The following is a 12,968-nucleotide window of genomic DNA, read 5'->3' as shown; positions in this document are numbered from 1 at the left end:
TATGGCGTTTTTACTAGTTGCATAGTCACTACCAATGATTTGTATTATCCAGATGATACAGGGCATCAGCTGTAAAATACCATAAGCATCCTAAAATATACTCACTATATTCACAGTATTAGAGCAAACTAGGGATGACCATCCCATTCAAAGAAAACCAAACAAAATGTCGTAATTTACCAAATCACGACAATTTTCCCTTGTTCCCTCTTTGGTCCCTTTAATTCAACAAGGATCACTGGCTATTCTACCTTTCCATTTTTTTCGTTATCTTATTTTCATGCACTCACATCTTTGGAATGACATTAAAAACAAAACACAGAATTAGCATTTATATTGAATATATTTGCATATAAAACCTGGTCACACAGTTTCTAAGTTAATCGTACTAGGTATTTTCTGTATCTCAATTTTACTTAGGTATACAGGGAAGAGAAACATTAAAATTCTATACTTCCCCATTTGCATAACATATTAATACCTGGAGACTAAGAAATATATAACTCCTTGTAGAAATATGCCAATGTTCATGGGTGTCCAGAATTTTCATATTTAACATTACCTCGAGGAAATGTGAATAAGTTATTTGGAGCATTCTTTATGGGAAATTATTAATGCTGTGGAATAAAAGAGTTAACATGCTTTGTTTTGTTTTGTCTTTTAATCAGCCTGAACTTTAAATGTCTGAGTCTAGAAGATCAAGCAGACAAAATCAATTGGTACAAGAAACAGTAAAACAAGTGGAAGCAGATTTAAAGTAAAACTTTTCCTTCCATAGGACTTTTCTCATGGCATCTTTAACACCTTTATTTCTCAGAGAGTAGATTAAAGGGTTCAGCATAGGTGTGAACAAAATGTAACATACTGAAGCCACTTTACAAAGTTTAAGGTCATTGGGAGGTGTGAAATTGACAAAGGAAATAGTCTCAGAGCAAACTTATGATCCCCAGGTGGTAACTGTAAGTGGAGAAGGCTCTCTTCCTCCCTTCACTGGAGTGCATCTTTAAAGCTACAGACACAATATACATGTAAGATACCACAATAACAACTATTGTGGGCAAAATAATGAGGACAGTCAGACTGAATGACACCATCTTATTCATAAAGATATTGGAACCGGAGATCTTCTCAACTGGGTTTGAATCACAATAGAAGTGATCAATGACTCGGGAAGCACAGAAAGACATTGAGAATGTTACACTGATTTGAAGGATGGAACTGACCCAGCCACAGAGATAGGAACCAACCACCAACTGGATACAGAGGCTTCTTGACACGTGGACAGTGTAAAGGAGTGGATTGCAGATGGCGATGAAGCGGTCATAGGCCATGGCTGCCAGGGCAGAGGCCTCGGTGACCATGAAAAATGCATAAAGAAACAATTGAGTCACACAACCTGCAAAGGATATGGTCTTTTTGTGAGATAGGATGTTGACCATGGCTTTGGGTACAATAACAGTGAAGTAGGAGAGGTCAGTGATGGAGAGATTGCCTAGGAAGAAATACATTGGCGTGTTCAGCCGGGGATCAATCACAATGATGTCAGTCATGCTCAGGTTCCGCAGAAGGACCATCCCATAAACAATCAGGAATAGTAGGAAAAGGAGACTGTGGAGCTCTGGACAGACCCTGAAGCCTACAAGAATGAAGTCAGTCACTTCTGAGTGGTTGTCTCCTCCCTTACCACCCATGGCAAATTCTATTTCTCTATTATCACATATAACACTTCACATTAAAAGAGACCTGATAGCTGAAAAAACATCTTCATATTCATTACCCCATTAAGTTTACACACATGACTCTGTAATTGTTAGATGTCATTTGTGATTTCAAACATTAAAATCTGATAAACTCCTCATAGTAAGAAAAATACACTTCCTTGAATTTAGCACTTAGTATTTATTTTTCTCATAATAATATTATGCTTCATTACAGTATAAAAATAAGTAAAAGTAAGACAAAGAAGCTAAAAGTATATTTCAAGATAATACGAATTTTCTACCAAAAAAAAAAAAAAAAGAAAGAAAAACCCACAAAAAACAAAAAACAAAAAAACCCTCTTACGAGTACAGGTAAATTTCTAAAGGCCCAATTGTCTCATCTAGAGATCTTTTAAAATGCAATCTGCCTTCAGGGCGCCTGGGTGGCTCAGTCGGTTAAGCGGTTAAGGTCTCACTTAGGCTCAGGTCATGATCTCTCACTCTGTGAGTTTGAGCCCCGCGCCAGGCTCTGTGCTGACAGCTCAGAGCCTGGAGCCTGTTTCAGATTCTGTGTCTCCCTCTCTCTGACCCTCCCCTGTTCATGCTCTGTCTCTCTCTGTCTCAAAAATAAATAAACGTTAAAAAAAAATTTTTTTTTTAAATGCAATCTGCCTTCAACTTCTGGAAATAGTCTAATTTTATTTAAGTGCAAAACTAAAATTTAAGTGATGCCTTTATATATTTTATTCTGTGAAGTTTATTAACACTGTATTTTTTCCACATAAGTCTGTCAAGAAATTCATGTCATCTCAAACTTTTCTAGATTTGAGAAAAAATTAAAACTTCAAAATAAGGAACCAATAAAAAAAGGTCAACTGTGTAAAAGAATAGATTAGATAGCAAAGTTTATTGATTAGATAGCAAAGTTTATTGATGGTTGGAGCTCACTAGTATTAAGAATAAATATTTGGGGGGCGCCTGGGTGGCTCAGTTGGTTAAGTGTCCAACATCAGCTCAAGTCATGATCTCACAGTTGGTGGGTTTGAGCCCTGTGTCGGGCTCTGTGCTGTCAGTTCAGAGCCTGGAGCCTGCTTCAAATTTTTGTCTTCCTCTCTCTCTCTCTGTCCCTCCCCTGCTCATGCTCTGTGTCCCTCTCCTTGAAAAATAAATAAGCATTAATAAAAGCATTTTGAAATGCAAGGAAAATATCTTTTAGACATGTAGGAAATGTTCTTGGCTGTCTTATTATATATCTAAAATAGGTGTGATCCCTTTTTAATTATTCTTACCTAAACTTATATTGTTTTTCTATTTTATGAACTTTTCCATGGAAAACTTCAGAGGTCCAAATTCTTTTTATTGCAATCTAGAAAAGAAAATGCATTTAAGAAATAAAAACTATCAGGGTGCCTGGGTGGTTCAGTCAGTTGAGCATCTGACTTTGGCTCAGGTCATGATCTCATGGTTCATGAGTTCGAGCCCCACATCAGTATCTGTGCTGACAGCTTAGAGCTTGGGGCCTGCTTCGGATTCTGTGTCTCCCTCTCTCTCCGCCCCTCCCCCGTTAGAACTCTGTCTCTCTCTCTCTCTCTCTCTCTCTCTCTCTGTCTCAAAAATAAGTAAACCTTAAAAAATTAAATAATTAAATAAATAAATAAATCTATCAATGACAATGCCAAAATTAAACATCTCAAATAATGTTTAATCCCCAAGAAAATAACAACCTCCTTAAGCACAACATGACTATATTTTTTGTTGGTGGCATTGCCTACGGAGCCATAATTTTTATTACCTATTATTAAAGTTTGCTCTTTCTTTAGTATAATTTTGTTTGAAAACCTGTTGTGTCTGTCTTCCGGAACACCAATGAACATGATGGACTAGGAATCTCCTTGGTTCCCTTAGAGAATTCCTGGTATTTCTCTACCAAAATTAAAGTAAGTGCCAATAGATCTATGAAATCAAGCTGCACAAAAATCTCTGCCTCCATGCTGACATGTTTTGCAAACCTTTGAATGAAGATGGGAGCAAAATGGAAATTTAAGACCCATAACAAGATTTCCCAGTCTCTGACAACCTGCAAAAATAGTAGCAGCTAAAATCCACGGTAGTGGTAGTTTTTTCCAATCCTGTGAAACTATTTCAGAAAATAGCAGCATGAAGTTTTTTTTAAGTTTGGAGGAAACAGTCCCCCTGAGAGAGGACTGAAAATAAGTTAATTACAATTTCTTAATAAGGGCAAACTCCAGGGTCATCCCATGAGGGCTACAGGAGGAGTGAACATTCAGTATTATTTCTTAACCTGTTAAATACTCTTGGGACAATTACAAAATTATTTTGTACAAGACTCCTTGTTAGAAAGTATTTTTCTTTACAGGAAGCTAAAGTTTACTTCTCTGGAACTCTTATCAGTCTGATTGGTAGAGGCTTTAGCCAAATTTAAGGTAGGACATTGACTATCTCTACTTGATCCTCTAAATGACAAGCTTTCAAAATTTAAAAAGACAGATACACTCTTGACCCATAGTTTTCTCATTTCTGGATTTACTGTCTTTATTTTTTTATTAAGCTGTCCCTTCAAGCTGCTATTAGGTGATTTTTATCCTGCCAGTATCTCTGTCAAATAATCCACTGTCAACGTTTGACATCACTCTTCCTATAAACTATCTCCTTGAAATATCACTCTCTACTTGCAATTTATACTTCTTTTAAGGCATATAAGACTGAAAGATTTTTTCACATGTTGCCTCATATTCATCTTGCAGTCAAGGGCAACCTTTTTCTTTCCTTTGTTCTGTTTTGGCCTTATGTGAATTGCTTCTAAGCCAGATGTTCCTCGTCTTGGTCAGTGGATTTTTCCTACACCTTCTTTTTCCACACACCAGTTAGCAGTATTTTATACTTAGCCTCTTTTTATATTTTAGTCTATTGGATGTAGCCTAGATTCCTATGTTATAAAAGTCAGTTCTAATACATTTGTGGATCTCTACTATTACACAAATGGAAGTTATATCATACAGACTTCTACATTTTCACTGAAATAATTTTGGTGCAGAAAAAAATCAAGATTTCTTAGTAAAGACTCCCTCCAGATTTATGAAGATCCATTAATTAATTTTAAAAATGTACACTTCATAAATCACTGTAAATGTCGCCTTTTTTCACAGACTCTAAAATATCTCATTAAAATAAAAACTCAGTATATGATAATCTTCTGAATGAGTATTACCTTAATCAGAAAAAAGTTTCAGTTCACTTCTCCTGATTCTGGACTCACCAAACAACTTTGTGAAATCTAAGAAGATATCAGGGCAAATTATCAGATATAGTCCAAGCCTTGTGATATGTATTCAGAACTACAAAATTAATATATAAAATAACCTTATATGTGTTAGTCAGTTGGTCTATGGATAGGCTCAATAGTCATATCAGAAACTGTTCATATGTGTGAGTTGAATATCATAGTTCTAATTCATAAAGCAGAGAATCCAGAGGTTTTCACAATCTAGTTTCATGTATTAGTTTTAATAATCTGGGTCCATAATGTATATTTCCAGCTTCAAGTCTTACCCTTTCATCTCCTTAAACTTATACTCAGTTTCCATAACATTTGAATAGATCTTGAAGTTTCATGACTCCCCAATGTTACTCTTGCCTTTCTTTGTTCCCTGAATATCTCTTACCTCACTTCTGTACTGAAATTACTTGTTAATACTATCATAAATACGTCTAAACTCTTCCCTTCACATATTCATTTACCACCATTACTTAAAATGCCATGGTTAATTTGAATTTTGTGTACAGAATGTAAAACCTAAGTGCCTATGTGGTTGTCCTAAGGATATCAAACAAACTCATGCCAATCCCTCTTTCAATCCTGACTTAATGTCATACAAGTGAATAGTCAAGACAAGAGTAAACACAAAGAATAATTACTTGTCTCCCAAAGTAATGGATTTTTATCAATGATAAAAGTCATGAAAAATCATGAAAAAAAATTTAGACTGTATAGAGTGAAACCAAGAAATCATCTTGATGGAAACACCGGTGATGAGACAAATACACTTGTATAAAAGATGAAATTATGTTACTCTTAGGTGCTTACCTTGTCAAATATTACACACAGAGGTCTAGCTTCCTCTCCTTCTCATCCAACACACACATGCGCACACACACACACACACACACACACACACTGCATTTGCTAATGGTGACAACTTTTTTTCAGTGTTTATTTTGTCCCATTATTTTGCTTTCCTTTTTCAGAGATTTATATATATTTGTACTTTTTTGTGTTTTATTTTTTATTTTTTTGTAGTTTCAAGTTTTTATTTAAATTCCAGTTAACATAGAGTGTAGTATTAGTTTCAGGTGTAGAATTTAGTGATTCTTCACTTACATACAACACCCAGTGCTCATCACAAGATGCATTCCTTAATACCCATCACCTATTTAACCCACCCCCCACAAACATCCCCTCTGGTAACCATCAGTTTGTTCTCTATACTTAAGAGTCTGTTTTATGGTTTGCCTCTCTCTCTCTCTCTCTCTCTCTCTCTGTCTTTGTTTCTCTATGTTCATCTGTTTTGTTTCTTAAATTCCACATACGAGTGAAATCATATGGTATTTGTCTTTCTCTGAATGACTTATTATGCTTAGCACAATACACTCTAGCTCCATCTACATGATTGCAAGTGGAAAGATTTCATTCTTTTAGTTGGCTGAGTAATATTCCATTTTGAGTGTGTGTGTGTGTGTGTGTGTGTGTGTGTTTGTGTGTGTGTCTGTGTGTTCCTTTTCCATTCATCAGTTGATGAGCATTTGGACTCTTTCTACAATTTGGCTATTGTTGATAATGGTGCTGTAAACATTGGGGTGCACGTGTCCCTCAAATCAGTATTTTTATATCCTTTGGGTAGATACCTAGGTATTTATAATTGCTGGGTCATAGGGTAGTTTTATTTTTAACTTTTTGAGGAACCTCCATGCTGTTCTCCAGAGTGGGTGCACAGTTTGCATTCCCACCAAGAGTGTAAGAGGGTTCCCCTTTCTCCACATCCTCGCCAGCATCTGTTGTTTCCTGTGTTCTTAACTTTAGCCATTCTGACAGGCGTGAAGGGATATCTCATTGTAGTTTTGATGTGCATTTCCCTGAATATGAGTGATGTTGAGCATCTTTTCTTGTATCTGGTGGCCATCTGGATGTCTTCTTTAGAAAAATGTCCATTCATGTCTTCTACCTATTTCTTAACTGTACTATTTGGACTTTGGATGTTCAATTTTATAAGTTTATACATTTTGGATAGTAACCCTTAATCAGATATGTCATCTGCAGATATCTTCTCCAATTCAAAAGGTTGCCTTTTAATTTTGTTGACTGTTTCCTTCACTGTGCAGAAGCTTTTTATCTTGATGAGGTCCCACTGGTTCTTTTTTTGCTTTTGATACCCTTTTCTCAGGAGACACGTTTAGTAAGAACTTGCTTTGGTTGATGTCAAGAAGTTATTGCCTATGTTCTCCTCTAGAGTTTTGATGGTTTCCTGTCTCACATTTATATCTTTCATCCCTTTTGAATTTATTTTTGTGTATGATGTAAGGAAGTGGTCCAGTTTCATTCTTCTGCATGTTGCTGTCTAATTTTCCCAACACAATTTGTTGAGGAAACTGGGTTTTTTCCACTGGATATTCTTTCCTGCTTTGTTGAAGATTAATTAACTATATAGCGGTGGGTCCATTTCTGGGTTTCTTTTCTGTTCCATCGATCTATGTGTCTGTTTTCTTAAGAGTACCATACTGTCTTTATCACTGGAGCTTTGTAATATAACTTGAAATCTGGAATTGTTATACCTCCAGTTTTGCATTTTTTAAAAGATTTTTTTGGCTTCCTTATGTGCTTCCATACAAATTTCAGGATTGGTTGTTCTGCCTCTTTGAAAAATGTTGGTGGTATTTTGGTAGGGATTGCATTAAATGTGTATATCGCTTTGGGTAATAGATATTCTAACAAATTTTTTTTCTTCCAATCCATGAGCATGGAATGTTTTTCCATTTCTTTGCATCATTCTTGGTTTCTTTCATCAGTGTTTTATAGTTTTCAGAGTACAGATATTTCACTTTTTTGGTTAGGTTTACTCATAAGTATCTTATAGTTTTTGATGCAATTGTAAATGGGACTAACTTCTTGATTTCTCCTTCTGCTGCTTCATTATTGGTGTATAGAAATGGAACTGATATCTCTACATTGATTTTGTATCCTGCGACTTTCCTTATTTCATGTATCAGTTATAACAATACTTTGGTGACAGTCCTTTGGGTTTTCCACATAGAATAAAATGTTGTCTGGGAATAGTGAAAGTTTGACTTTCACTGTATTTGGATGCTGATTTGGATGCCTTTTCTTTCTTTTGTTGTCTTATTGCTGAGACTAGGACTTCAAGTACTATGTTAAATAACAGTGGTGAGAATATACATCCCTGTCTTGTTCCTGACCTTAAAGTAAAAGCTCTAAGTTTTTCCTATTGGGGATGATATCAGCTGTGAGTTTTTCATAAGTGGCCTTTATGATGTTCAGGTATATTCCCTCAATCCCTACTTTGTTGAGGAGTTTTATTTAGAATGGAAGCTATATTTTATCAAATTCTCTTTCTACATCTATTGAGAGGATCATATGGTTCTTCACCTTTCTTTAATTAATGTGGTATATCACTGATTGATTTGCAAACATTGAACTACCATTGCAACCCAGGAATAAATCCCACTTGATTGTGGTGAATGATTCTTTGAATCTACTATTGGATTGGATTTGCTAGCATTTTTTTAAGAATTTTTGCATCCATGTTCATCAGAGATATTGGTTGGTAGTTCTTTTTTTTTAGTGGGTTTTTGATGGTTTTGGATTTAGGGTAATTCTAGCTTCATAGAATGGGTTTGGAAGTTTTTCTTATATTATATATTAACTTTAAATGGTAGATATTGGGGCGCCTGGGTGACTCAGTCAGTTAAGCGTCCGACTCCGGCTCAGGTCATGATCTCACAGCTCATGGGTTCAAGCCCTGCATCAGGCTCTGTGCTGACAGCTTAGAGCCTGGAGCCTGCTTCAAATTCTGTGTGTGTGTGTGTGTGTGTGTGTGTGTGTCTATTCCTCCCCCACTCATGCTGTGTCTCTCTTGCTCCTTCAAAACTAAATAAAAACAATTTAAAAAATTTAAATAGTTGGGATAAATAAATAAATAAATAATATTTTGTAGAATTCTCCTGGGAAGCCATCGCGCTCTGGACTTTTGACTCGTGGGAGATTTTTGATTACTGATTCAATTTCTTTGCTGGTTATTGGTCTGCTCCAGTTTTCTATTTCCTCCTGTTTCAGTTTTGGTAATTTATTTGTTTCTAGGAATTTATCTATTTCTTCCAGATGGCCCAATTTGTTTGCATAAAAGTGTTCATAATGTTCTCTTATAATTACTTTTACTTTTGTGGTGTTGGTTGTGATTTCTCCTCTCCGGTGATCTTATTTATTTGATACTTTCCTCTTTCTTTTTGATAAATCTGGCTAGGGGTTTATCAATTTCATTAATTTTTTCAAAGAACCCCCTCCTGTTTTCTTTGATCTGTTCTATTGTTGTTTTTTGTTTGTTTGTTTCTATATCATTTATTTCTGCTGAAATCTTTATTATTTCTCTTCTCATGGCTTTAGGCTTCATTTGTTGTTCTAGGTTCTTTAGGTGTAAGGTTAGGTTGGGTGTTTGAGACTTCTTGCTTCTGAATGTAGGTCTGTTTTGCTTATAGTTCCCTCTTATGACTGCTTTTGCTGTATCCCAAAGGTTTTGGATTGTTGTGTTTTTCATTTGTTTCCATGTATTTCTTTTTATTTCTTCTTTAATTCCCGATTGACTCATTCATTTTTTAGTAGAATGTTTTTTTACCCATCTATTTGTAGTTTCTCTGAACTTTTTTCTTGTGTGTGTGGTTGGAAAATATGTATGGTATGATTTCATTTTTTTTTGGATGTTTTGAGGCCCAAATATTTAATAGTATGTGATCTGTTTTGGAGAATGTCCCATGAGCAATCAAAAAGAAAGTGTATTCTGCTGCTTTATGATGAAATGTTCTGATTATATCTATTAAGTCCATCTGGTCCAGTGTGTCATTCAAACCATTGTTTCTTGTTGATTCTTCTGCTTAGATGATCTGTCCATTGATGTAAATGGAATGTTAATGGCCCCTGCTTTTATTGTATTATTGTCAAAGAGTTCCTTTATGTTTGTTATTAATTGTTTTATATATTTGGGTGACTCCAAGTTTGGGGTATAAATATTTATTTGTTGGATCTTGACAGACCCCTTTATTATGATAGAGTGCCCTTCTTCACTTCTTGCTACAGTCTTTGTTTTAAAGTATAGTTTGTCTGATATAAGTATTGCTACTTCAGATTTCTTTTGACATACATTTGCATGGTAAATGTTTCTCCCTCCCTTCATTTCAATCTGGAGGTGTCTTTAGGCCTAAAATGAGTCTCTTGTAGGCAGAATATAGAGGGGTCTTGTTTTATTATCCATTCTGATAACCTATGTCTTTTGATTAGAGCATTTGGTCCATATACATTCAGTATAATTATTGATAGATATTATTTTATTGCCATTTATTACTGATTTTGTTGTTGTTTTTGGAGATTTTTTCTGTTCCTTTTGACACTTTCTTACTCTTGGTCTTTCTTTCCCACTTAAATAGTCACCTTTAATATTTCTTGCAGCTCTAGTTTAATGGTCACAAACTCCTTTAGTTCTTGTTTGTCTGGGAAATTCTATCTCTTCCTCTATTCTGAATGATAGTCTTGTTGGATAGAGTATTTGTGGCTGCATATTTTTCCTATTCAGCATGTTGAATATATCATGCCATTCCTTTCTTGCCTAACAAGTTTTTATGGAGAGATCTGCTCCTAAAATGGTTTGTCTTTTCTTTCAAGTTAGAGGCTTCTTTTTGTTTTTAGATTTTTTTCTTTATATTTATATTTTGCAAATTTAACTATGATATGTCTTGGTGTTGGCTTGCTTTTCTTAATTTTGATGGAAGTTATTTGTGCCTCGTGGATTTGAATGTGTTTCCTTCCCAGATTAGTGAAATTTTCAGCCAGAATTTCCTTGAGTAAACCTTCTATCCCCTTTTGTGCAGCTTCATGATTTTCCATAATTCTGACTTCTATATCACTTATTCATTCCTCTGCTTCTTCCATCCTTGTGGTGATTATATTCAGCTGGTTTCAAATCTCAGTTATTGCATTCTTGTTTGCCCTCATTAGTTTTAACTCTTTTATCACTGTGGTAAGGGACTCCCTGGTATCTTCTATGCTTTTCTCAAGCCCAGATAGGATCCTTGTTTGTTGTTTCAAATTCTGGATCAGGCACATTACTTATATATGTTTCGATTAGATCCCTGGCTATGACCTTTTGTTATTTCTTTTGGAATGAATTCCTCTATCTTTACATTTTATCTAGGTTTCTGTATTCTTCTCTGTGTTTGGAAAGCCTGTTATGTTTCGTATTCCTAAAAGTAATGGCTTTATGAAGAAGATATCACATATGGTCCAGGGCCTGGGGCTTCAGGAAGTGTCTGTGCTGTATCCTGGGTGCACTCTGCTCCTGTGTTTTGACTGCTCTATATCTCAGGTCAGTCTTCTACTGAGTTACTCCTTGCTTTCCATGGAGAGTATTTGGACCCTGCCCAGAGTGTGTCAAATTTTAACTATGTGTGCTCTGGTCTGCTTGCTAAAAGAGACCTGATGCTATTTCCACTAAACTGAAGCTTTGAAGAACTTCATGGACAATAAACGTGTACCTGTGGGGATTTGTGCTGGTCTTCTGTGCTGGTTCCCAGGCACACTTACCCAAGAAAAGAAGCACCTGCATAGAACAAGTGTACAGGGCTTGTTATAAGCAGTTTAGGCCATCACTGTTACTGCTATGCTGCTTACTGTAGTTAGTTTATGTGGAGGGGTGGGGGGTGCATATCGCACCCACCAGCTACTTTGTCCCTAGAGAGGGACATCTTCCAGATGCACTTGGAGAAGGGGGAAAAATCTCTTGCTATGTGTCCCAGGAGACCCTCAGACTGCAACTTCTGCCCCAGGTTTTCTACAGGCCTTTTCCACAGGAGCACTGCAGTGCCCTTGGGGCTCTATACCAGTCACACTGTGGACCTCTAAAACTCCAGACCTTGAACCCCACTGGTTGAAAAATCTCATAAAAACCAGCCCCTCTCATTTTTATGTTCTCACTGGCTTTAGGGAAGTGTTTCCCTTGTGCAATCCCTGTATACGTCTCTCTCTCTCTCTCTCTCTCTCTCTCTCTCTCTCTTTCTCTCCTCTGTCCATAACCAGGGTCCCTCTCCTCCACAGCACCCATGATCCATTTATCACCCAAACCACATCCCCTCACTTCCTACCTTCCACAATATGGCTTCTTCCTTCCCTCTAGTTGTGCAATTTGTTCTGTCAGTCCTCAGGTCAATATGTTGCATATTCAAAATGATTTGACATTTATGTAGCTGTGTTCCAGGGATGAGGCAAGCCGAGGGCCCTCCTACTTGTTTGCCATCTTAGCTCCTTCCCACCTGTCACTAATGGTGACAACTTTTAATAAGCCCCATTCCTACTTATCAAACTTCTGTAAGTAATAACACTATGTTTTCAATATATAAGAAATATTTTTAATCTAGTGCTTGAAATAATCCTCACATTCATCTTTCTTTCTTTTTTTCACTGCTATAGTTATACTTCAAATTTGAAACCTCCTTATCTCAACTTGAGTATAGCAATAATAATTTTAAAATCTTACATGGTTATCTTGGCCTTCTCAGCATTCGTTTTTTAAGCTTCCAGATTATTGCTTTCTAAAGCACTATTTTCAGCATGTCACTCTTTTCTTAAAAGATTTTGTTAGTTCCCAATTTCTAGTTAGCAAATTAGGCCTTCTACTACTCTCCAAATTATAACCTCATGAAATCAATGGGCCGCCTCACTTTGCATCCACTCATCTTGCTCAGTCTAGGCTTAGCACCCTGACATGAATTACCCACAATTCTCTCTCCTTCAGTCTAGTTCTAAATTCTACCTACATCTAACACTCAGTTCATATCTGTCCAAAATATACTATCTTCTTGCTACAGTAAACAACTTTGGCACCACGTCTTCACATACTTTTTCAATATAATTATAGTTATCCCTATATATGGTTGTACCTATTTATACTTTGATTATCTCATGCATATCATTTT

The 12,968-nt window shown here is 36.1% G+C and overlaps 1 protein-coding gene across 1 annotated transcript; it reads right to left on the bottom strand.

Moving 5' to 3' along the window:
* Window positions 1-926: 926 nt before the first annotated feature.
* On the bottom strand, window positions 927-1,691 carry LOC125919175 (olfactory receptor 9K2-like). Its single transcript, XM_049625683.1, has one exon. The coding sequence runs from the start codon at window positions 1,689-1,691 to the stop codon at window positions 927-929; it is 765 nt and encodes a 254-aa protein (XP_049481640.1).
* Window positions 1,692-12,968: the final 11,277 nt, after the last annotated feature.

The sequence above is a fragment of the Panthera uncia genome, chromosome B4, assembly GCF_023721935.1.
Source record: "Panthera uncia isolate 11264 chromosome B4, Puncia_PCG_1.0, whole genome shotgun sequence".
NCBI classification, from domain to species: Eukaryota; Metazoa; Chordata; class Mammalia; order Carnivora; family Felidae; genus Panthera; species Panthera uncia.
This window is presented reverse-complemented; position numbering and strand designations above follow the sequence as displayed.